General features: G+C 43.8%; 2 protein-coding genes and 1 pseudogene across 2 annotated transcripts; 1 reads left to right on the top strand and 2 right to left on the bottom strand.

Annotated features, from left to right (window-relative positions):
* The first annotated feature begins 8,205 nt into the window (after positions 1-8,205).
* On the top strand, positions 8,206-12,940 carry LOC128301978 (uncharacterized). Its single transcript, XM_053038673.1, has 5 exons — positions 8,206-8,330; positions 9,859-10,033; positions 10,102-11,418; positions 11,498-11,757; positions 11,830-12,940. Exons 2-5 carry the CDS (start codon positions 9,860-9,862, stop codon positions 12,902-12,904), a joined length of 2,826 nt encoding a protein of 941 aa, XP_052894633.1. The 5' UTR covers positions 8,206-8,330; position 9,859; the 3' UTR covers positions 12,905-12,940.
* Positions 12,941-15,761: 2,821 nt separating this feature from the next.
* Positions 15,762-21,528, bottom strand: LOC128302841 (dynein axonemal heavy chain 7-like; annotated as a pseudogene).
* Positions 21,529-22,308: 780 nt separating this feature from the next.
* Positions 22,309-26,211, bottom strand: LOC128301979 (protein windpipe). Its single transcript, XM_053038674.1, has one exon. It carries the CDS (start codon positions 26,181-26,183, stop codon positions 24,069-24,071), a length of 2,115 nt encoding a protein of 704 aa, XP_052894634.1. The 5' UTR covers positions 26,184-26,211; the 3' UTR covers positions 22,309-24,068.
* Between the last annotated feature and the right edge of the window lie 225 nt (positions 26,212-26,436).

Here is a 26,436-nt window from a genome sequence, read left to right as displayed (position 1 = left end):
TATTTATCTATTTATTGTCTTATTTATGCTAGCACCGCACCGGTTTCCGTTGCTACGCGCCCCGCGGTTTGGTCGACCATCGCGATTTATTTGACGTCCGGCCAAACCATTTTCTTACCACACGTGGTTTAGTGGCGTTAACGTGTCGTGTTTTGCATGATAGCATATAGCGAGGAAAATAGATTTTGTGGCGCCTACGTTTCGCAGCCAGCATCCGCCACCATCACCCGCAACGTAATTATGGTCTGGCAGTGTAGGCAGAACTGATTTATTGGGCGCTAAATAAATTTCACCGTGCAGGATTTAAGTGTGACGGCCGTTTTTATTTTTCTAGGTGATATTTCTTCTTGAGCCGCGTACAGTCTTTTGAATGCGGGCCTTTTATTGCCATTAGATAAGCTGGCGAAGCAAGGGAAGTGTGGGGGAAAGTAATGCGTTTGATAAAATCATTGGGGCTAGTTTATGATCGTTGCATCCTTATGATCAACGAGCATGAGGGTTCATCTGCAGAAGAAAGCATGTTATTGCATACCTTCAGGCGTTTAAACTTTCGAGGAGCAGCAGATGAAGTCTATTGAAATTGAAAGCATTCTTGGGCATTAATATTATATCTTACGACATTATAGGATACAGAAGACTTAAAATGAAAAGAGTTTTGTATGAAATCTTAACACAATTGAAGCAGGAATTCAACATATTATTTTTTTAATGGTTTTATCATTAAAGAATGACAACCGAGCAGCAATAAAAAAATTGATGGCATCATTCGTGCAATTTGTTAACAACATTATTGATAAGAAATAAGTAATTAAAAAAATCAATAAACATAAACTTAAAAAAACAGTACAATAAGATGAAAAGCAAGCATAAGCAAAAAAGAAAAAATAAGTAAATGTAGATATGAATGAATTAACAAAGAATTAGATAATTATTTTCTTCCGTTTTTATTCATTGCTCATTGTTTCAGGATTGTTTATAATTTTTAAAACAATTTATTTCTGTCAAAAAGCCTCAAAAGCCTAGGCTACACTAGAAGTTAGAAGGGAAGCATTCAAGACATAGGGATAGACATTTATTTATTTATTTATTTATTTATTTATTTATTTATTTATTTATTTATTTATTTATTTATTTATTTATTTATTTATTTATTTATTTATTTATTTATTTATTTATTTATTTATTTATTTATTTATTTATTTATTTATTTATTTATTTATTTATTTATTTATTTATTTATTTATTTATTTATTTATTTATTTATTTATTTATTTATTTATTTTTATTTTATTTACTACAGTATTCTTTCAAACACCTTCCTTAATGGAAACTTCTCCGAAGGATCTTCTGGATCTGAAACAAACAGACCAATCGTAAACCAACATAAATAAATATTGGCAAAGGTTATTGCTAATATTAAAACTTTACATCGTTCGCTTTTCTTTCTTCCAACCCCTTTTAAGCATCTCTCTATTATCTCTTTAAAAACATCACAAAACAAGGATCTGAAAGTAGCATACAGCAACTGCACACAACTCTTAAAAGTTGATCAAACATTTATAGTAATCCCTAATCTATACCATCTTTGATTCATGTCGAAAACATTGCCAACATTTGCATGCATTAACGATATTTGGGGGATGACCTGATCGATTACCAATACCAGGATTAGTCATAGCAATTTCATTTTCTTTAGGCATCCAGAAACGACATATATATTGACCAGTAAAAATATCTACCATCTACTTCACTCGGATTTATATCGCACATCTGTCCGCCATGAACACAACCTTACCAGCATACGGAATGAAAGGCGAATTTCCACCGTTGTCTCTCGCTCTCTCTCTCTCTCTCTCTCTCTCTCCAGTAATGTCCCAATCGAATCATTTGTGCGAATGTTTTATTGGATGATAATATTACCCCTTTTAAAGAATCCGCTGAATATGTTTGTTTCGATGTACAAAAAAAAAGGATCCCATACAGCCAGTCAACCCTTGAACCCTAACCGCGCCTTGTGTTGCGATGTACTGTGAAGGTTTTTCACTACTTCAGACCTGCACAAACTGAACTCAACTTATGTTCCAAAAAACACATACACACACACACGCGCATTCCAAAGAAGAGGCTTTCAAACCCGGCCGAAAATCTGTCGAATGGAAAATCCGATTTACGAAAAGCGAGTGCGCTTTCCGCGGGTAAGATTTGCTTTTGTTTGGTACGAGTGTTACACTCGTTATGCGATTTGTCTGTTGGCAAAATGTGGCATCATTCCGGCTGGTTTCGGATTTTATTTTTTCGAAAGGCCAGCAAAATGTGTAAGCCATGCTTATCCTGTTAGACAAAAACGGCCCATCGAATGGCAGGGCAATGGGCAGGCAGCGCAGCGAACGAACATGACTTTATCATTGCTTTTCTTACATGCTAATAATACGATTTGGTTGGAAGTTGGCTGACGAAATGTCACGACATTTCCATGCCAAACTTCATTTGGCTTTTGATACGATTTTCCATGCCGAATGTGTAGGTAAACTGGACACTGATCCCTTGTCATCTTGCTTGTCCCACCCATCTGCGCTCGGTGCCTTAAGAAAGAATCCTAAACAAATACACATCCTTCCATTTGGTACTGGCCAGCGTCGTCTTCCATCCGAACATCCATCCATTGACACACGCACGGTAATGATTTTCGGAAGATAAATATCCCATCTTAAGAAAATTCCTTCCTACCGTAACACATTGCCTTCATTTTCAACCTCATAATTCGTCACCATCATCTCCGGTCAATTCACTTTTCGCAATTAAACAAATGCTTTGCCCAAATCAGAGAAGTGCCCAGTGTCGTTTGGTCGGAGCGAACACGTAACGTCACATATCCGCTTGCAAAACGTTTGCAGCTTTGTACGGTAAGCACGTGCCCGAACGAAGATGACCGATTAATTACGATGATCAAAGTGCTCTATGCTATCAAAAATAATTCCATTAGCCGACATTTGGGTCGACATTCTTGTGCACTCTCGAGCATATCCGTTGGCTACCGGCCAATGGCGGGGTGTAAATAATATTTTCTTATCGTCCTGTAAGCAGTCGGGTGTTTGCCTACGGTGTCGTAATGTTTACTTAGGAAGCATTTGTTTTCCACAAAGTGAACAATCCTCCAGCAAGCCAGGTGTGGTCTAAGAAAGATGTCCAAGATTTGCACAAGAAATCAAATTTGGATAGATTTATTTGTGTGCCTTAATTAAAATAACTTACAGATCTTTTCAGTCAATTTTAATATCAAACATACGCAAAAAAGATCTCAATTCTCTCAAGGAACACATCATACTTTGTTATAACATTATCATTCCTTTTCAACTAAACTTTAGCATACAATTGTTCCTGATAAAAACTACCTTCCGGCACAATTTTCCTGCACTTTCCATACATAAATCATCCCCTAATGCTTTCCGCTGGAGCAGAGAACTTTTTCTAATTAATTAACCTGCACTGCACTGCGAAAGGAACGATACAAAATTTGCCCGCGCGAAGAAAAAAAGTATCTTATCGTTATAACAAAGAATATCACACACACACACCCGCAAAAAAAAACCTTTTCTCAAAGCTCCAAATGAAATGGTAAAAGAAAGATCTCCTCTTCTTACATCCTTTATTGCTTGTCCCCTTGCCCGTTCACGTTCTACGGGCATGTGCAACTGCACTAATGAAAATGCATTTCTCTTTCCCGCTTGTATCGCTCTCAAGCCTCGCGCGTCCCGCTGCTGTGCCACACTTTATCGGACTTTGTTTGACGTTTATTTCAGCTACAGTTTGCTTATTTATGTGAACGTTAGTGAACTTCTGCTACGAATTCTTCTGGTTCGCTTCGGTGTGGGCACTATTAATGGGATTCTTATGCAGAACGAAGGGCGTGTTTCCGTAGAACAGTGCGCGAGTCACTATCACTATTTTCAATAACGCTCACACACACACACACAGGAAAAAAAACCTTCCTGGCCGAAGTGGTGGAATCTGTGCGCCGCCAAATTGATGAGCTTGGCCGTACTTACTTATGTCGCATAATTCATCCCCATTGCCGTCTCATAATGGCGTGTTTAGCTTTGTTTTAAAATTTTTGAGATGCATTAATGTTAAATATATCGAAAATAAATGAAAAATGGATAAAGGGAAATGGAAGTAAATGGAAAAGTATTAAAAAATGAATAAATTTATTAATAACATATGAAACTATTTTTAAGTGTCACATAAATAATGTAAAATTAATAAAAAAAAACGAAAACAGACAAAAGAAAACGAAGGAGAGGAAAAAAGTTTATTAAACTACAATATAGAAAAGAAAATTAAAAAAAAATACTACTTTTAAAACGCCTCCCGAGGTATACATATGTGCATGATCAACATAAGCAATAAAAAGAGTCAAATAAAAACATACTTATATGAAATCCCTGAAGCATTCCTTTTTTCCCTTTTAACATTTTTTTGTGTACAAAGTACTGAAAAACGTCGCAACGGCCATTAGGCATTTAATAGAAATGACTTATATTATGTTTATTCAAATGAGACACACTTTAACGTACCTCTTCTCATTCTATCCAACCGGGTGGCTTATCAATCGCGCATTCCACGTTTTCCACCCTCCCATGCCCACTGCGACCACAAACCTGCGGGAAAACTAAATAGAATTTCCACGACATTTTTCTCCCACCCTGCTGCACTGATTCTATCAATGATTCCTCGCAGTTCTTTGTCTGTCTTCGATAGCATTTTTTTACGATTGTCATTTAAGCGCAACCTTTTCCGGGTGCGATATTCCCGGCAGAAGAGTGTATGAGCTCGGAGGAAAAATAATGCCCCCGTGGGTGATGCCCCGTTCATTGATTGTGATTATTTCAAATCGACCTTTATGCTTGATTTAGATGATACACTCTGGCACCGTTCCCAGGGAGACGATGTACCGCCGCGCCTAGAACGGTTAGTTCGGCGTTCGGATGCGTCTCTTCACCACCGGAAGACATATGTAGCGATTGCAGGCGCGCCCACCGCTAACGCAGCTGAACCACCATTTATTGCCGTTTAAAAGAAAGAAAACATCAGCGGCGCGGGAATGCACGGTACCCTCAGCCCACTGATCACCAAGCGGTAATCATGTGCGACTGTGAGTGCGAGGAAAACGATTTCTAATTTGCATATTTTGGCCGTTTTGTCGCGCGCGCAACCATAAAATTGATATTGTTCAATCAGTGCGGTTGAGGATTTCTGTGGCCCCGTTTACTAGATGTGTGTTAGATAAGCAAAAAAATGAAACACCCGGGGTCCTAACGACGATTGGTGAATGCTTCGGAAATGACATTTTCTTCTCAATGACCAAACGCAAGACCTAGGATGTGTTTGTATTCTTATGAAGCTGTTCGGTTAATGTCGTTGGGGATGTTAGTTGTAGAATGAGGGTTTTTTTTCTTATCGTCCGTAAAGCGATGATTGATGGAGTGAAACGTGAGGATCTGTTAAGGAAATGTAAGATTTTATTGTTTTACGAAACAGTTTAAGTAGGAACATTTGTGTTCTAGACTACCATGTCACATATATTTTAATGCTTAAACTAGATTATAAATCTTATTTGAATGATGTAATAATATAAAAGTAATATTTAATAAACTAAATAAGTGTGGCCACCGATTCGGTAATCCGAGCGGATTTTCAAACTGTGTCACGGAGGAGTTGAAAAAAAAAACTGAAAGCAACAATATTGAAGCTCATTACAGGTAGGACAGGATAATAGGTAGGATAGCATCAAAACTATAGCAAGGACATAACACACATGAAGAGCTATTATTTTAGACATTAATATTTTTTTAAATCTTACCAATACAACCAAGAATCCTCAGAGCTGGGACTGAATGTATATCTGTAGTTCACATTAAAATTAAGTTATGTATTTAAAATATCACCCAAATCGCGATCATCGTGAAATTGGATAACGTGTATGAATAGTCAGGAAACTTCTAATATCTATGGTACGTGACGACACAAAACTTATCAACAAATATTCAAAGATCGTTAAGTTCGCACCAACAACCAATTTAATCACAGATGGTTTACAAAGTATGACAATCAGTAATGGAGGAAACGCTCGTTCCGGACATTATCAGCGTACAAAAAAGGTAATCTTCAGGTATTACAGATGTAAGATCGTTTATGTATAGCGAGAACAACAGTGATCCCAAGTTACTCCCTTAAAGAACTCTAGAAGTGCTTCTGAACAATGTCCTCCTCCTCTTAACCTCATTATCCTCCTTCACTTGCTAGAATCGATTACACAGGTCCGATTCAAACCACAGCACCAGCAATTGGCTGGTGCCAATAACAAATGTACCCAATTGAAATAAAAGCTGTATATTTAAAATTAAAACTATTGTATTTAAAACTCAATTGAAAATTACTTGAACTTGAAAGTTATTTGCTTAGCATAAAATTGTTAATATACCATAGGTTAATCATTGATATTTGCATGATGTACTACCAATAAATTGAAAAGAAAAATGTTCTCGTCTAATCAGATCATTTACCAGATAATCACGAACCAGTAGGAGCCGTTGGATGTTTGTAAATCCTCCATTATTTATCTCTAAAGTCAAGTTCATATATTTTTTTAAAGTATTAAGTAACAACATGATCTGTCAATATTATTAAAAACAATTTTAATGATTCAAACTCCATGGAGAACGCTTGAAAAAATGTAAACACTTATCAGCAGTGGAAAGCACTAATAAAACAATTGTGGGCTTTTTATTAAAAAAATCAATCTCATTTATTCTGCATATAAGACATAATAAAACCGATAGGAAAAACACAAAATCGATAACAATTTTCACGTTCCTACTTTTCATCCATATCGCATCTTATGTCCAATCCAGCAGCGATTAATCCAATGAAATACGGACATCAAACGACAACAGGTTCCGTTCATCTATCCCGCTGAAATCACTCCGCGTCTCGTTCCACGATGGGCAGGAAAATTCCCCCCCCTCCGCGGGTCCCTCTTTCCTCTTCCCTCACACTCCACACGGCATCATCATCATCGTCTTAAGGCGCACGTCGCACGAAGGATTATATTTATCTCACTTTACCCCAATCCAAGCGCTGCTTCGGCACGAGCTCGTACGCGACTAGCCGAGCGTACGAAGCGAACCGTTCGAGCTCACCCTTCGAGCCGTCCGTACTTGCACTCTTACACTTTATCCCTGCTGGTCATTACATGCCAACCCTCTGCCGTACCTTCAAACGCGCGGAAAAATCGGGAAAACTCTAGCACGCGCCAAGGGTTGCAATACAATTATGTTGCTTTCGTTCGTTGTCGTACCCGATAGCGATAACGTGTTCCGAAGGATACATGGCCCAGTAAATGTTTGCTCATAAAAACCGATCCCACCGGGCGACATCCCCATTATCCAGCCCGGGCCCAGCGATAGTTCCCGGGTTTGGGGTCCCCCATTTTCCGATTAGTGACGTAAATGGGGTGATTTTCTGCTCATTAAAATCAATGAGCAAATCATAAGCTCACTTAATTATCATCCTACCCACCACGGGGCTGGAATGCGAATGTTCCAGCACGCACCCGACTAACGCTAACGGATGGTGCAAATACGGGGAAAAACGGAGCGAAAACTATCACAATAAGATACGCATTTTCTTTGTCCTGCCCTGCCCCCTTCTTGTCCACCTTCTTATAGTTTCGTGATTAATAAATTTATGAGTGGAATTTGTCAGATTTTGTGCACAATTTATGGGTTCCGATTAAGCACCGCCAGGCCAAACATTTAGCCCCAAATATTAGCCCCATTTGAAGGAATCAACCCTAGTGCGCGTGGTGTTGGAAAAGTGGTTCACTAAATCATATTCACCACCACGCTTAATCACCATGGCAGCAGAATGGGTTCATTAGGAATGGTGAGCTTTTTTTTCGCCCCCGGCCGTACGAAAGCACTCCTCAACACGCCTTATCTTATCACACCGGTATAGGTGTGTTGTGAGGCAACCCCCGGGATGGAACCCATCGGAAGCGACACAAACGCCCCATTCCAAGCGCGCCGTTCGATCATGTCACTCGTTAAGTCGCTTACGGGACCATGGGCCATAGCCGTGTAGTGTCGTTTCGTTGAATTATTCATATTCTATACATCCTTTCCGAATACTAAGCGTACTAGTTAATACTTAACCAAGCGTCATTGTGTGCGTGTTAGTGTACGAGAAAACTCAAACAGAACGGCCCGTTACGAAGCTGCGACAGCGCTTCAAGTGTGTGACAGCGAGAGTGGAGATTATCATGAGCAAATGTAAGTGTTGCCGATCGATTGTACGCAAAGTGGCCTGCAGATATTGCGTATCCGGTTTAGCCCAACACACACCCCGGTTATACAATAGGGTGCAAATCGGGCTGTAATCGATAAATCCGACCGAAGTTGGTGTGGATAAAACCGGCCAGCGGCGAAAATTCCGATCGAAACAGTGCCGACAGAATGTTGTCCCCAAAAATGTTGCCTACTATGCTCAGCGAACAGATAATCGCTATCTTATCTAGGGTGTGTGTGATAGATTCCGAACGGTGAACGCAACCCCCCGAACGCAACGAGAAACCCCAACAGAACACACGCACACACACAGATAAAACGGGGGTCTGCTATTCTTGAGGTGTCTCTTGTCCAAACGCGGTGTACTATGATTCATACCGATTACAGACTTTATTCGAAGTTTCCTATCTGGTTTGTGCTTTTAGTAGTGATTGCGTTCGTGCGATTGCAAAATAGCAACACCCCACAGTGGCGTGAAAGTAAAGGGTGCCCCCGACAGTATAAGCACGATATAAAAGTTAGACAAAAATTAAAACCTGTTCCAGAAACTTTATGTCTATTCGATAAATAGAATTTGTGGAGTGTTAAAATAAAAAAAAAGTTTAATCGTATGCCAATGATCGCACTATTGATCTGACACCTCCCGTCAGGTTCAGTACAGACTTGTCCCAAACGAATTTCGACACTTTCTTCCAGTCTTTTTGAAAACTGTCGATGCCTCCGCAGCTTTAAAATGCTTTCTCGAGAGTGCCTTGGTTTGCGCCCCAAAATAACTCAATCGGTCTTCATTCGGACATCATACCGCATTCGCAAATGGTTTGCCACAACATCGCCTTTTTCCGATTTGTTGGGGAAATATAGATTTATCTTACAAGCACGGTGTAATATTGACGCCCCGGAAGATTTTTGTAGTCAAAATTTACGTACGACTCATCGTCCATCACGATGCATGAGGATAGGCGACACAGCAGCTTGTCGTACAGCTTCCGAGCCCGATATTTAAGACATGCGGCCTGTTTTGTACTAGGTTTCGGTTTCTTTGGCTTCTTATACGTTTTTAAATTCAATCTTGCCTTAGCACGTTGGATGTTACTTTTTGACATCGCGAATGGAACTTTCCTTTCTTTGTTTGAACGCTTTTGCTATGTCCCGGTCCAAGCGCTGATCGACAGGATCAGGATTTCGGCCACATTCTAGCGCATCCTCAAAGCTGGACTCCTCCCGAAACTTTTGAATGGCAGTTCGTACGGCTCCGATACTTACACCTTCCGAATTATGAGTTGAGCACCATTTATGCAGAATGCTTTTGCGCTTTTCGATGGAAATGGCCCGCATTGCAACAGACGCAATTGAAAAAAATAGTTTCAATGCACTAGCTAGTAGCTCTGAATGTAAACAATCAAGCATATCAAGAATCAGCTGTTTTACGTCATCCGTTTACTAGAAACGTCATTTAGAAATCGTGCTAATACTTTCGGGGGCACCCTGTAATCCGCCGTCTCTCTTCCGACAGCATGGAACGACCAATGGTACCTGTGATAGTGTTTCTGCTCGGGTCGATAGTGGTGCTCGGTGCGGGACAGGAAGTATGCCCGGAACCGTGCAGCTGCGACTGTGAGGAAAGCATGGCGTGTGTCGATTGTTCCGGGCGTGGCCTAACCGAGCTTCCCGTTTTTGCGGACGTTAATGTAAGTACGCTACCGAGCTGGGACTTCTTCCGAGCGTATAACCGAAATATCGATACGCCATTCCACAGATCGAAATTCTGGACCTGTCCGACAACGCGTTCACAACGATACCGCCCGAGCTGGGTCAGTTCCGCCGGCTGCACTATCTGGATCTTTCGGCGAACGCCATCACCCGCCTCCCGGCGGATGCACTCGCCGGGATGTCCTCCTTGTCGATACTGATCCTGTCGGAGAATAACATCTCCAACTGGGCGGACATTCACCCGAACCGCTTGCTGCTACCAGCAAGCAATCTGAAAGAGTTACGCCTGGCGAAGAACCCGTTCACCAGCTTTTCCAGCAACGATGACAATCTCGTACTGACCAGCCTGTCACTGCGCTACCTCGATCTGAGTGAGTGTAAAATTTCGAAAATCTCCGGCAACGAAGTTATACAAGGATTGCGCAGCCTGGAGCATCTGAAGCTATCCGGCAATCCGATCGCGTCCGTGTCGGACATGCAATCGACCACGTTGAAACGGCTCGAGCTGAACAGCTGCAAGCTGGCCGTACTGCAGCCAACTATCTTCGCCGGTCTTACCGCCCTGAAGGAGGTTAACCTCGCGCGCAACCATCGGCTGTCGCTCGTCCACGACGACACACCGGTCCAGTCGGGATCGTTGCGCAAAATTAACCTATCCCACTGCAACATAGACACGCTGGATCTGCACGGGTTCCCGAACCTCATGACCGCGATCGTGCGTAGCAATATGGTCCGCCAGCTGGATCGAGACTCGTTCGCCGACACCGGACTGCTCGAGCATCTCGACCTGTCCTACAACTCCATCAGCAGCATCCACCAGGAAGCGTTCCGTGCGCTGAAGCACCTCAAAACCCTCGACCTGTCCTTCAACATGATATCGCGCATCGATGGCAAGCTGTTCCAAACGAACGATCTGCTGACGCACATCAACCTCAGCCGGAACTACATCAGCCGGTTCAGCCGCATCTCGGCCGATTCGCTTGTCTATCTGAATGTGAGCTGGTGTGAAATTCTCACGATCGACTGGGATGCGCTCGCGTCGATGGGGGAGCTGATCGAGCTCGATCTGTCCAACAACCTGCTATCCGACATACCGGACACACTGTCCTCCGGTACGCTGCAAACGCTCGATCTCTCGATGTGCCGGCTGTCGTCGATGCGCAACGGAACGCTTTCCGGGTTGCCAGAGCTGGTGCGCATTAATCTGTCCGGTAATCGATTCACAACACCGTTTCGGGTGGACTTTTTCGAGAAGAATCCCTTTCTGAGCGAAATCTGGCTGGGTGACAATCCGTGGCGGTGTGACTGTCGCAGCGAGGAGTTCTTTCAATTTTTCCAATATCTTACCGATCCACCGGGAAGAGTAAGTGGAGTTTTTGCGCTGGTGAGCTTACTTAAGCATGCTTAAGAGGGCGCGTTTTCTCTTCCTTTCCCTCCGACAGATTGGCGATCGGAAGAACCTGCAGTGCAACACACCGGAGGACTTTTTTGGTGCCTCCTGGGAAGGTGCTTGCCGATCGATTTGGTATCCGTACGAGACGATTGGCAACGCGGAACGCATCTGGACCTGGCTAATGGTGGGCGTGCTGTCCTTTTTCGGTCTGTTCTGTCTCATCTCGTCGGTGAAGAAATTCGTTTCGTCGCGCAGAAAGCTTGCTGCCGAACGTGACCGGGAACAGAACCTGCAGGAGTTAAGAGAAATGTGAGTCTCTTGTCACGTGCAGTTGAATTTCCACTGTTATTAATGGTTTTTTCCCTATTTTCTTACCTTCAGTGCTCGAAATAATCAAGTGCGGCTACAGCACGATGCACCTCAGAATGCGCCAGATGCACGGGAATCGAGACCTCCCTGTTACGAGGATGCCTTACTACTTCCCAAGCTGGATGCGGCCTCGTTCGCCTCGCTCGACGAGCTGATGCTGAGCGGTAAGCGTCGCAAACGGCGCCGTAATCGCCGTGCGTCCGGAACCGAGGTCAAGGATGACGATGACATTGATGAACAAGAGCGCATCCAAACACGTCAGCGCGCGAGAACTCGCAGCGAGGATGTCCTGTCGCGACGGTTCGAAGACCCGTCCTCGCTGGAACCGGCGTTCAATCAGCCGCCTGCACGATCCATCTACGAACGTCCCACGTCGAACCGTGTCGTATCGCTCACGGAGGCACAGGTACACGCGTCCACACCGGTCCCTTTGGAGCAGCGCGATCGGGAGGAAGACGAAGAGCTGCACTACCATTCGATCGATATTCTAACCCTTAACCATCAACCCTCATCCGCTAGTGAACGTTCGGCACCACCACCACCGCCCCGGCTCAGTTCCGTTGCGACGTTACGCAACGAACCGATGGAAAGCTTCACCGGCATCAGCCACAGTCCTTACGCGAAGCGCAAAGTTAAACCACTCCAACACCTTAACCCGAACGGAAGCATCGAGGAGATTACGGATTTCGCCGATCGGCAGTCGAGTCCGTACGCGAAAAGGCGTGGCCCGCTGATGTCCGGACCTCGCGAACAAAAGCGAAAGCTTCCGCCGGTACCGGACAGACCACCGCCACCCATTCCGACGACCGGATCGGCCCGCTCGTCCGAGATCAATCTAGTCGAAAACTACTTCCAGCCGACGGATCAGCAACACATCATCGATGAGCTGGACGATTATGCCGTCATACCGCTACAGATGAATGCTTCCGCGTTGGCCGTTGTAAGTGTGACCGAACCACAACCGTCTACCTCGGGTAGGGTAAAACCTATCCTGTTAGCGATAGAAGACGACGCAGCGAGAAATGCGAGTGATTCTAGTGAAACCAGCAGTATAGAAATTATTGCACCATTGGTGCCGAAGAAATAGAACAATTCCATTTTCCGAAAAGGGAGTTGGGATAAATTTACTAGTTTAAAACAAAATATATTGCAGTTTACATTGCTGATTACGGTAGTTTTTAAGTGAATGTTTAATAAAGTTCCTTTACATTGATAAACGTGAGACAAACTTAAGCTAATAATGGCATTCAACGAGGTATGAACGAGATCCTCTTTAGACACATTTTTCATAGTTAATATATTACATCTTAATAGTTTAGATGTTCGAATGCAAAAAGCAAAATAAAAAAAATATTCAAAATTTAATAAATTGAAAAATTTAAATTAAAAATACACCAAGAAGTTTAAATTATTTACTGGTAATTTAAGTTCTTTAAATCATAACAAAAAATGTCACTTATGAACTCCACAGTGCTGCAGAAAACGCCATGCATGCTTTATGTAGCACCCAAGCTTTTAGAAAGGTACGCGAGCTTGCTAACGTTGCCGCTAGAGGACGCTGTATGTTTACAAGCTTTTTCCACAATAGATGGCGCTAGTAAATATCGCAACAAAATAACGAACCCAACCCAAAATTTTGGGATGTGTGTGCGCAATATCCAATAATGAGCACGAGCGAGACCGCATGATGACGAAGAAGCGAACAGCATGAGAATATCGTTCAGGTTTGAAACAGTCATCGAGCGAGCTTTCGATTCGGCGAGAGAGCAAGCAGGAGAGCAACAGCGGTTAGAAAGAGCACTCTTTAATTTTGGCCGTTGGAAGTCTAATTGTTCTCTTTGGGTGGCCGAATACTTGTCCAACCTGGAAACCACGAACCAACTTGTAGGCCTGTTCTACTCTTTTGCCGTACTTTGTTACACCAATCAAATAAAATTTGGAATGTTTTAATAAAAGATGAAATTAAAGATACTAAAAACAAAGTACTGCATGATGATTTTTTCATTAAATAATGTAATAGTTATTTTTCTGCATGTTTCCATTTTTGTTTCTGCGTTTGTGCTACAGTTTACAGCTACAGTTAAACAAACACGGCTTTAGATTCGGCACATTTAGTTGCCAGCAGTTTCAGCAGTAGTAAATGTGGAGGGGAAAGATAATTTCTCGGATAGTGCATAATTTCGTAGTGGAAATTAACGTGAACCTCGTGACAATTAAAAAGGGTACGATGACACATGTTGCCATTATGTCATCGCTTTGCACTCGTCAACAATTAAATGATGCAATAATGAGTTGGAGTGCACCCTTTAGTAATATGTTTTCATTTTCTTAAGAGAAGGTGAATTAGTATTGAAGTTGTCGAATAGTTGAAATTAATAAAAGTGTGTTTTAAATCACATCTGTTTCAACGAGAACATATATCTTCACTGTACTATACCTATGATGCATAGCTAATTTTTTACTGAAAATGTTTGGCAATTATGCAAGTCAAGCGAAGACAGCTAAGGCTTTAATAAAGTTATAACAAATTATCTTACCTGGTTTTTTACATAAATTTCAATTTTAATGGTAATTTCTTTACATTCTGTTTGTTAAATTTTGTTTTAAATTCCGTGGTAACCTAACCTTAAAGTAACCTTTTTTATTTTTATATTTATGTTGCAAGTTGTTTTCTCTTCTTTTAGCTTCTTTTCATACTTTATGAGCCATTGTTTTGTTAATTGTGTAATGCTAAACTTTACAGTGATTTTTATTCTTTTGTTACATCGTTCCTCATCCGAAATGCTGTAGATTTTCTTTCTTGGTGAACTGAATTTACAAGTCCTATAATAAATTGTCTTTCTCTACATCTTAAAACACTAATCTAACCGTATTAATAGTCTGAACAACAATTTCGTCAAAAATAAGTGGCAAACATTTTCCGATGAAAAACTGAACAATTTACACTCTCGCTCACCAAGTTTCTTCGAAAGGAAGAGGCAAATTTTGCATAGTGCAAAGTGCAAAGTGGAAAGTTACTACTACACAATTTTTTTGGGGCCCCCGACACGGCGAGGCCCTAGGCGACCGCCTACACCGCCTACCGTTTGATCCGCCGCTGTACTCACTTTAATAGGTCTTTGACTCAAATCAATTTACCTTGCTCTTGCAATGGGGTATGATCCGAAGCCACTTGATGATCCTGACAACCCCATGTAGATGGTGACGCAGAAAAGGAGGGGATTGAGTCCTCCAACGTTTGGGAAGATAACTAAACGTAATTTCTAGCTGTCACGAAAGTCTATCACTTTGACTTATAGAAGATGGTCCCCGAAATTTGGTCGACTTTGGTCATTATCATTCGTACTAGTATGGCAAGTTTCTCCGGGATTCCAACAGAGTTCATTGCGTCGTAACCGTTATCTGGCTAACCTGACTATCAAGGCTATGCTATCGTATGCGGCCTTGAAGTCATTGAAGAGATGGAAAGAATAGAGTTGCTGTTCCGTCATCTTCTCCAAGATCTGCCGCATAGTGAGAGCATCTGATCAGTGGTTGATTTCCCGTTTCGGTGGTTGATTCGGTGGTGGTGGTTGATTTCCCTGTGTGATAGTTTCCAACTACTATTCCTGGCGTAACGACCTAGTTAAAATGCGATGAATTTTGTTTTCTAGTGCTGCAACCTCAATTTTTTATCAGTCGGTGCCTGGTGCTTTATTATTGTTGAGTCGACGGAACGGTAGCAGTACACGTGTAGCTTATATTATGTTTTGCAACTCAAACCATTTTTAATAAGATATCCATGAAATATTTGTAAAAATTGAATTATTGTGTATATTTTAGACGTAAAAAAGTTGCTTTTGTTAAATATGTATTTCGTATCATGTCTATTTTCGTATCATGTCTTAATTTGCTTGTAAAATGACTTGTAGTTCTGAAAAACCCTCATTAAACGAAAATCCCCTACGTCATTGATCGCAGAAAGGGGCAAACAAGCATTAGGAGCCTATTTTATACTTCATGCTTCTTCCTCCGTGCTGTGCGTGCTAAGCTGACAAAGCATAGCCGCACCACGCAAAACCCAATGGTCCGGTTTCACATTGGGATCACAATTTAGCAACAACGCTATGACAAAGTTAGTACTGTGGCCCGTCGTGGAAAGCGTACCGCGCCGTTCGACCGTCTTGTATACCGGACAGCGGTACGTGTGCCGCGGAACAAAATCGTCTTTTTTCATCGGTTTCAGCAGAATCTAAAAGAGCAAATATGAATTTAGCGACAGGAAAACCTTACCATCTTAAGCAGTACTCACGTATGGCACGGTATCAAACAGGACGCGTGGTATAGACTCCTGCAGATCCCATCCTGCCCTTTTCCCTATCCCATTATCGAACACGGTATGACGTACTTGCGGGCAAAGTTTTGCTGTGCGCCGGTCAAAAATGCCTGGGTGAAGAAAAAGCCCGACACCCAGAATGTTGCTGGCGGGCCTTCGTCGTACCATTTTTGCAGGAATTCTAACCGCGCGATAAAGTCCGCAATGTACGAGCCGAGCGTTTTCAGGCTCGGGTAGGAACGCTTCGCCCAGACGGATGGGATCTTGCCGACCAGTATCGCGCTGACCACCTCTTCCACGGTTGGTGACATGGCGACAAGACCCTGCATGGCTTTGCGAGCCGTCTGGAGTCTACCCCGGATGCAGATGAGTAGATTGTTAAACGGTACCATCTCCTGCACCAGTACCGTATTCATGCTCTGCAGAAGATAAGGGAGTATCGTGTATATAACATTCCTGTAATCGAGAGAAATCTCAGTGCGAGAGCTGACGAGTTACCTGATGATAGTCGGTCGGATACTTCTCCAGTGCGGCGTCCCGATCAAACTCTGGCGGAAGAAGCTTCAAAATGTTTGACGATACGCTAATCACAAGCTCGGCAGGAGTTTCCCTGAACACACCGGTTGATGTGTTCTGTGCGAGAATAACATACTCAATTAGTAGACTACTTACGTTACGTTAATGTTTTAGAAAATCAAGAATTGATTACAGTAATTTAATGAAACTTAAAAACAAAATCAAACAGTTTCCAATTTTTTACAAACCTTTAAATCCTCAAGAATCTACCATTGTCAATTGAATGTGGAAATCCAATGGAAATTTAGCCAATTAGTAGAATGAAACATAATCAATTTTTGTTTAAAATTTTTTTAACCAGGTTTGGCAATTTAACCTAATTTTACATTACCTTCATTTGCAGCAAATGCTAATGGTGGGTATTTTGGCAATGTAGCATTAAATTCAGATAATAAAGTTACTTAACATTGAAAAGTAAATTGTTTTAAAGTTCCAGTGTGTGTCAGTCAAGGCAGTTTAAATGTATTTCACCTATATTTACTAATCAGTGAGGTACTGTGGGAATTAACCAGAAGAATACCTGGCATACTTACGGTACGATCCTTCAGTTTGCATCCGATAAGAAAATGGCGTTACTGACTACAGATGTACTACACCTAACAACCGACATACCTGTGTCTTGAGCGTATTGGCCAACAAAGTGTCCGTTCTCTCGTTCTCCAGCACCTGCGCCGTGTAGAACTTTGCTAGAAGCGTATTCAAACACCGACGATCCCAATCATCCGTTACACGGCCACCGTAGTTACACTCTCCGGTTAGGTAGCGTAGTGCCACATACGGTACTTCTTCATACTCGTCCAAAAACATTCGCAACTGCGTCAAGCTGATGCTCAGATCGGTCTCGTTAAACTCGTACGGTATGTTCCAACCGATCGGACCAAACTGGCGCCGCTCCTGCACGACACCGTGCACTGAACAGGAGCTTTTTGAAGTTGGCCGATTGTTTGCACGCCTCGAACCATTCGACGTTGGATATTGGATCGCTCATGAACGAGCGCGACACGTTCATGCGTAGACCTTTCGGTGGTTCGTTGGTAATCTTGATTCCATTTTGTAGTACCACCACCGGGAAGTGTTCCGTCCGATAGGAGGTTAGCTAGAGCCGAAAGTCGGGATGCGTTGTGTCCGGTTGGAAGCTTTCGCAGATCTTCTCTAGCGTCGGCATCCAGCTCTGGGCGAGGTGACAGTTTTGCAGCAGAACCCAATTGCCGAACTTGGTACCTTCGTCGATCATTTTGGTTGCGATAGGTCCCTGACCCTGTCCGAGCGATAGTGAGAAGAGCCGATTTGCCCCCAGACCCTGGGCGTCAGCAAATTTTATCAGCGTGGCCATCGGATCGGTACCCGGTGTTAGCACGAAGATCAATGGCACACAACAGTTCGATTCGTCGTACGATGCAGCCAAATTGAAGGCCGGAGGTTCCACGTATTTCGGTTCCATTGTTTCTGGAATTGATTGCTTGATTGATTGGAACAGTCAGTCTACAATAATCAAATCTCCGATATCCTATAGGGTAACTGTTCACCTACCTGCCACATATAACTCGATCGTGGGAACCAACTTATCCGCCCGGAAACATCGAAGTACCAGCAGCTTCTGGAACGCTGTCACCGTGGAATTCCACGGCTCCGGAATGGATGCCTCATGTGATGTATCGTCGTCAAAGTACCGCTTTCAGTTCTGAACCACATGTTCCTTCAGCGGGGCGAAATCTTCAAACGACAGATCTCATCCCCATTTTTGCCCGGCAGCCAAACGGCTGGCGGGTAGGGATCAAGATTGTCCAATCCAACACCTCCGGTAAGCGAAAACATCAGCTCGGGCGACCCGAGCTGGCCGGCATCCTGCTGCAGATTCGTAGCCAGCAATAGCGAGAACAGTATCTTGTCCTTTTCAAACAGGCTGCGGCAGATATTCTCGTAAAGGCTGTACGTAAAGTAGGTCCTAAGATCCTCCAAGCGGGCTGGTACCTCATCCACCTTCTCGGTATTGTCGATAGTCGCGGTAAAGAGGTTTACGAACCAGTTCAGGCTGTACTGATACATCGGATCGATGCAGGCCAAGTCGGCAATCGTGAAGAACAGCACCGTCGAGTGGGCCGCTATCGGCGTGTACTGCAGACGGGCTGCATCGATCTGACGTTCGGTCCCCTCGGCAACGATTTGCTTCTCGTTGATCTCATTGGCCAGCGTTTTCGACGAGCTTAGGACCGATACAGCGGTTGCATCCTCGAGAATGTTACCCTCGGACGAGAGGACCTGCAGGATCTTGTCTTCGATCTCCTGCAGCTGCCGCTTGTTCTCCGCCCCTTGCACGATCAATGCGTTCTTTTCCGTCTCGAGTTCGAGCCGTTCGCGCGCCACTGTTATCGAAAGCAGCTGATCCTGCAGTCCAGTCTGGGTGATCATGAAGTTGAGTAGCGTCACCTTCACCGCTATTTCCGGCAAGTAATGGGGACTACGGAGTTTTGTTGTGATGTAAAATTTAAACGAATCATTGTACTCTATGATTGAGTCACTCAGCTTGATACACATTGTTCCCCCCTGTCGGAAGATTTGTTTCAACAGAATCGGTTCCAGCATTGGTTCGATCTCTTCACCGACATTCTCCAGTAGCACTAGTAGACCAAACTGTATGGCGTTCTCCAGTACGCGTGTATAGTCAGGGTGTGAGAGACGTATAGTTAAACTTTTCTTCTATGAATATATCATAAAAAAAAGTATTTTATTTTCTTTCACTAATCCTAAGTTACAATCGACTTTCCTAGACCGAGGTTATACCGCAACTAACTATCTTTGTGAACATTTGTTGGCTACAGCCTACTCCGGAACGCACGGGAATTGCTGATGCACGGTTCCCACGGTGACGCAGTCACGTTCGCGATCGGGTGACTGGGTGTTTGATGTCTAAGCATGTCCGGTGTTGTTAAACATCTTGGCGAGCGTGGCCGGTGTTGTCTTACGTCTGCCCTTGGATCTGCGGACGTTGCTGTTTCGGGAAGTTACTGTGTTCTAACTGTATTATACAAATACGGTTCGCCTTCTCCATATTGCGTACCCATGTGTTAGCCTGCCCTTGGGGATCGATCATCAGAGGCCAGCGTCGAGCATTGCTAAAAAGAGGAAAAAGAGCACACATTACACTTCACATCTCGAGTCTTACCATCGCATCGATACAAAAACACGATCGCTATTCTCTAAATATTCCCAAAGCCCCTGGTCAATTCTTACTGAATGATGATAGCACTCTCCACCGAAAATGCATCACTTGGCAAACCGAAGATGTTCCACGCCCGAATATCGACCGGGTTTCCCAGTACGTTCATGAGCTGGAAGTCCTGGGAACAGATGGTTCCACGATCCGTACACCGTTCGATCCACTGTTCGATCTGCTGTGCCCGGAACTGCATCGTGAAGGGTCCCAAGTACGCAACGATACCAGATGCAATCAACACGTCACCGGTGAGCGTGTCGTAGATTAGTGCCAGCGTTTCTGCCGCCGTCTGCCAGCGATCCTTCTCACCACCCAGACCGGTAATGATCTCCGTAGCGCGTTGCAGCTTCTTCATACACAGCTCTACATTTGCTTGCAGCTTTGCATGTTGAGCAATCTGTTCGTCCAGCTTACGTTGGAGATCCGCAAGATTTTCCTCGACGATACGTAGCTGTTCCAGCTTTGCATTCAGTATCGTCATAGCGGACTAGGAGAAATAATACACAATAGTTTGTTAATGGATGCTAATGTGGTGTAGTGAGATAACCGGAAAAAGAACTCAAGAACCTACATTATAACTCGCTTGAGCTTCGGCTAATGCTGCTTTCTTGGGTGCTATCTCCTTTGCTACCTTATCGTACTTTGCAATCGCAATGACCCATTTGCACAATCCTTCCGTAGCCGTCGACGCCGCCTTCACCTTCTCCGGATCAAAGTTTTCGTTGGTAAAGACACGCTCCTCAAGCTTCTGTATTACCTTCAGAGGAATATCATCCTTCTCGAAGTTTAGCACCGCATCGATATCGTAACCTTCCACCGTCCGATATAGTGACCCGAGCAGTGTCCACAACAGATTGACGTCTTTTTCATTTCGTTGATTGGCTGCAAAGAAGCGTGAAGGAATTTGTTTACGACGACTGAAACTTGTTAGGAAAGCAAATCCTGCACTATTTGACAGTTCTACAAAGGACTACTGTAACTATTTCGCATGTATATACAGGCAGTCCCCGTGATACGTGGTTTTTGAAAATTTGACTGCTGAGCTAGTTTATAGCACAAAATCTAAGCAAAATGCTCAAAATTGGTCAAAAATACCTTTTTTTCTCACAATAAACATTTCTTTCTAACTTATATTAATGTAATGTTTCTAAAAATCGCCTGATTCGTCGAATAATTTAGGTTCGGAGCAGGAAGTCGACTTTGTGACTTTGAAGTATAAACGAAATTGCACCAGGATTCGACTTACGCGGAAATTCGAGTTACGCGGATTTTTCCCGGGTTATAGCGGTCCGCTATAATAGCGTATCTCGGGGACTGCCTGTATTATAAAAACCTTTGGCGACATTGAAAAATAATCATTAACGGTGTTCACACGTATGTAGAAACAGGCGAGAACTAGGCGCGAACGCTGTCAAACGGGCCGTTCACGCTCCGAATCGTTCAACGTACGTGTGAACACCTTCAATATTAAAACAATATTATATTTGAAAAAACAACCGTTGACACTGTTTTTCTTTTATAATTTTAAACGAGTCGAGGAAAACTAGAACAGGCCTAGGCCTACAAGTTGGTTCGTGGTTTCCAGGTTGGACAAGTATTCGGCCATATTGAATTTGAAATAATTCATGATGCGCATTGCATAGATACAGGCGTATAACGGAAGCGGTGAGAAATGGTTCATGAACCTGCTTCCTTTGGCACATAATCAAGACCGAAACGCGACGTCTAAAAACGGTCGCGATTAGTTCCAAGTTTTGGGTCGCGCGACCTTTTGGGATGTGTGTGCGCAATATCCAATAATGAGCACGAGCGAGAGCGCATGACGCCGAAGAAGCGAACAGCATGAGAATATCGTTCAGGTTTGAAACAGTCATCGAGCGAGCTTTCGATTCGGCGAGAGAACAAGCAGGAGAGTAACAGCGGTTGGAAAGAGCACTCTTTAATTTTGGCCGTTGGAAGTCTAATTGTTCTCTAATATTACCCAATATGTTAATTTTATTTATTCAATGAGCCTTATATGAACATTTATATCTATACTACGTGTAAAATGTATATGTATATCTAAGCTTCAAAAGGACCATATTAGGCTCATTGAATAAATAAAATTAACAACTTTACTTCATATTAAATTTAAAAACGGCCGAGTACACCCGGGATAATGTGTCCTTGCACAGTTTGGAGAAGAAAATGTCTTGCAACGAAAGTGAGCTGTAGCTTAGATTAAGTCGCTAATAGTTATAAGCGATACGGCCAGGCCCGTTCTTCTTGAATAACAAAAATAGATGCAAATGTTTGACATAAATAATCCTTTTATTTCATAGTTGATTTGAACAAACTATTTAAGCTCAAGTCTACGTGTTGTATCAACTTCCTCTACAAAATGTTTAAATTATTCATATTTCAAAGCTGCAAAACATTCGCTTACCTAATTTCTTTCCAAAATCAAAGCAATACCGTTCATTTTTACTCTACCACTTTTTGTCGCTTTTATTTTTCACAATCGGTCTCTCTAGCTTCGCACGCGAAGTATAAATTATTTATAAAATTTTAAATACATTTCTTCCTACACAAAACGCATCGAAGCAGAAAACAAAACGGTTTGACTCGGTTATCTTCTTCGGATTCTGTCTGTGGCAATCCCAATCTCCATCGCTGGAAACGGATGTTCATTGCACCAGCAGTGAGTGGTGTTGCACTTTGTTAACGCCTCGGCGGTTTGATGGTGGCCCACAAACAGGATGAAAGCAATGGACATGAAGGATATGTGTGTGTGTGTTTGTGACAGCCAGGCTGTATAAAACAGGGCTCCGTATAAAAGACACACCTATATACCACTTTTACAACAAGTAACATCAACAACCTAGACTCGATTAAAAAGACCGACACATCGTCATATTCGCCGTAGACCATCCGATTTCCCAACCACACATATAATTATTCTAACTATTCGCACCCTCCCATTCTATCTGTGTGCCTGCTTGTGTTGTTGTGTCTATCCTGACGATCCTCGCAATTAATGTACAACTTCTTCAGCTACCCCTCTAGGTATTTCGCACCATTGGATCGAACTACAGTAATGTAATCGTATTTACTCTCCCTATATATCCTTTTCTCTTTCATGAACTAGTAAACGCTTTTTGCTGTAACATTGCTTCTTGCTCCTCGTAAAAAGGTTTCCAAAACATTCTTGCCCTCTTCTGTTGCTGAACGCTCGATTCCGATTTGATCTCTCTACATTCTATCCTAAACGATCTTATATGACTTACTGAATATGATTAACGATACGTTCCCATTTCAGCACCACAATGCTGCCGGTTCCTACATTCCGATCTACATACTAATGGTTTCTTTTCCTCTTTTTTTCTTTTCGATGGTTAGTTTCTCTAAAGGTTCTTTTCATATTTTAGGATAAATTTTGTAGGCATCTCTCTCTCTCTTTCTCTCTCATCGAACGCAATTGGCATTTTGGCAAATTAGAATACATGTGTGTGTGTGTTGTGTTACGGTGTTATTACTACCACTGCTACTACCACTATTCTACACCTACCCCTCTCATAACGATCTCACCGACCCTCGCTTTTTCTAAACACTATGTACATTTTCATCGATCTTGTCGCGATATAGTAAACCTTCTATAGCTGGAACTCTTCATCATTCACAAGCGCGTTGCGATAGGCAGGAAGAAGGATTCTGTAGGATCGTATTGGTTAGAAAAGGCTACATCTGATGGTATCATCATCATCGCTTCTCAAGGGTCCCATGTGAGAGGATGACTTTACAGATGAGACTACGGCACGTGCTTCAGGGAAGATGGTAGGCACCAAGGCAAATAATATGGTTTTGTGCATTTTGTCCAACACGCACCAACTCACGAAAGATCACACAAAAGGGGAAAAACAATGAAAGCAATGAAAGCAGTCCATCCTGATCTCGACTATTATTCCAACACGCAGGAGTTCACCTTGGTCGAGGTAGGATTAGTAGATTAGCAGCGATTTCAATCGCGACACACCCCGATATCACGGTATACGGTAAAATCGAACGTCACACGCGGTCACGAGCAACAGGCGGTGTGTGTCACGAGGTATGACGTATCGTAGTCTTTTCACTGCTGCTCTGCTTGAGCCACCTCTGCGCAACCGTACCCTAGAATTTCTGATCATCCATCGTGGTAATGATATCGCCCGCCCGCGAACGACTCCGCGTCACCAGGATCGGGGTCTTCGGTTTCGGCGTCTCGGTAAGCTTAATTTTCACACGGCCCGTTTCCGGCGAGTACACCGGACTGTAGCGATCTGATTTCGGTGAGGTAGGCACATAAATTGGGCTGTAGCGCTTGGAGCGGGGCGATTCCATCGGGACCGCTAGATGACCGTCTGGATCGGTGACGTCCTCGTTCGTTGATGGCACATGGTTGGGCTTGTGAACACCGGCCGGTGCATCGCCGTTGTGGAGTGCACCGTTCCCGTTCGGTAAACCGGTCGTATTGTTGTTGTCCGTAGCCGGTGCACCCTGTACCGGTTCGTGCGTTCGCCGTTCGGCTGCAATCGGTTTGAACGATTCCATCGGCTTCTCGAGTGACGTTCGCACTGGTTTCACTGGACTGAAAGCGGTCTTTTGTGGATCGCCAAACACCCGCTCGTAGTCTGGTTTGTCCGGGGCCATCAGTGGGGTTTGTTCGGGTGCTCCGGCACCACCATGTCCATTCCGTTCGCCCGGTCCCTTCTCGAGCAGGTTCTTGTTCATCTCCTTCATCTCACGTCCCTGACCGTTGGCCGTCTCCACATCGTACTTGCCGCGCCGATTGCGTGAGTCAGGCTTCCGCTTACACACAACCATTACGATCAGTGACACTACGATGATGCCCAGAATTGCCAGCAGTAAGTACGTCTTCTGGTTGTCTTCCTCGGATTGCGTTGCTACCGTTGCACCCTCCTCCACCAAAGGCGTCTCTGATGATGGATGTTGGGATCCACCAGTATTACCCGCGTCACTAGCCGTCTTCATTACGCCCGCCGCTCCAATCATTACGCGCGCATTCGTTGGCTCCGATGTGGTCTCGGTCGAGTCCGTTTCGGTCGAAACGTCATCTTCATCCTTCCGGAAGATACCAAGGCCTTCGTTAATGCTAGGAGGTTCCATCGGAGGTTCATCTGGTTCCTCCTCCTGACCATCATCGATCGGTGTTTCAGTCGTGGCACCACGAGGATCTTCATGACTGATATGTCCGAAACCCTTGAACAATCCTCCACCACTACCGCTACCATCATCCGTTACGTCCTCGTCTTCCTCACCATCATTCGAATCGACCACACGTGCACTAAAAGCATCCTCTCCACTGCCTTCATCAGCCGGACCTTCGAACACCTTTCGTCGTTCCTCCTCTCCAATGGGAGACTCCTCGCCAATTGCTGGACCACCTCCAGAACCATCCTCATCTTCATTGTCGTGCACTACGATCGGCGGTTCGTTGCGCTTCACTTTCTCACCCACGGGCAGGTATTCCCGCTTGAAGTCATCTTCGTCCTGATCATTCACCTCGTGATGAGCAGCATCTCCCAGCATCAGTTCGTTGTCGTCCTCATAGTCATCCCAACGGTAACCTTCTTTGCGTTCCTCCACCACCGACGGATTGCATACGTCAAACTGACGGACCTGCAACCATGGTTGACCCTTAAACTCTGCCGGTGCCATGCACTTGATGTGTTGGTCTGACCACACATGCCGGGACGTAAGCCAATTGCGGATGTGTAACGTCTCGCACGTGCAGTTGATCGGATTGTTCGCCAGCTCGATGTAGCGTAGCCTCTTCAGCTTCATCAGGTGTAGTGGCAGGTAGGTAATGTCGTTGTACGTCAGGTTAAGCGACTCCACGAACGGTGGTATGCGGGCCAACTTGGCGGACGTGATTCGATTGTGGCTGAGATCGAGCTTGCGGATGCGTTTACCCAAGTGACTCACCTCCGCGAGCCTGTTGTCCGAAAGGTCCAGTTCGGTGATGTTTCGCACATTCTCCAACACTCCCGGTACCTTCGTTAGCTCCAACCCCGACAGATCCAATCGGGCGATCGGCAGCGACTTATCCAAACTCCTCAAACCAATCACACTCGTACATCGGATGGTAGCGTTGAATTCACAAGTGCACTGCTGTGGACATTTGGTCGATGTCGTCGTAGCTGTCGTTTCGGCTTCGCTTGTACTCCAGCATACAGTGGCTAGTAGGGCCAGCAGCACCAAACATTTCGAGTAGTTTTTAGCCATCCTTTCGCTTCTCACACGAACGTACTCCAGAAATCTGAAAGTAAATACAAAACTTCCTATATTATTCCATCGATTTCGTTACGCTGAAATTAAAAAAAAAATAGATAACGCTCACGGGACGTTCTTTTGGCCACATGGTCGAAAGATCGACTGATGCAAAGAGTGACTGGGACCGTACGAACCTCTCCCTAAAGTTCACAACACCAGCAGCAGTGTTATCGATTGTGTGGTTGGACGCTGATAAGACGCTTAT

This window comes from Anopheles moucheti, chromosome 3 (assembly GCF_943734755.1).
Source record: "Anopheles moucheti chromosome 3, idAnoMoucSN_F20_07, whole genome shotgun sequence".
NCBI classification, from domain to species: domain Eukaryota; kingdom Metazoa; phylum Arthropoda; class Insecta; order Diptera; family Culicidae; genus Anopheles; species Anopheles moucheti.
The sequence above is the reverse complement of the archived record's forward strand: the minus strand, read 5'-3'. Positions and strand labels throughout refer to the sequence as shown.

Coding starts and splice junctions, on each gene's coding strand:
- LOC128301979 (XM_053038674.1), bottom strand. CDS start 26,183: ATGGCTAAAAACTACTCGAAATGTTTGGTGCTGCTGGCCCTACTAGCC.
- LOC128301978 (XM_053038673.1), top strand. CDS start 9,860: ATGGAACGACCAATGGTACCTGTGATAGTGTTTCTGCTCGGGTCGATA. Junction 10,034..10,101: donor CCGTTTTTGCGGACGTTAAT/GTAAGTACGCTA, acceptor GCCATTCCACAG/ATCGAAATTCTGGACCTGTC. Junction 11,419..11,497: donor TTACCGATCCACCGGGAAGA/GTAAGTGGAGTT, acceptor TCCCTCCGACAG/ATTGGCGATCGGAAGAACCT.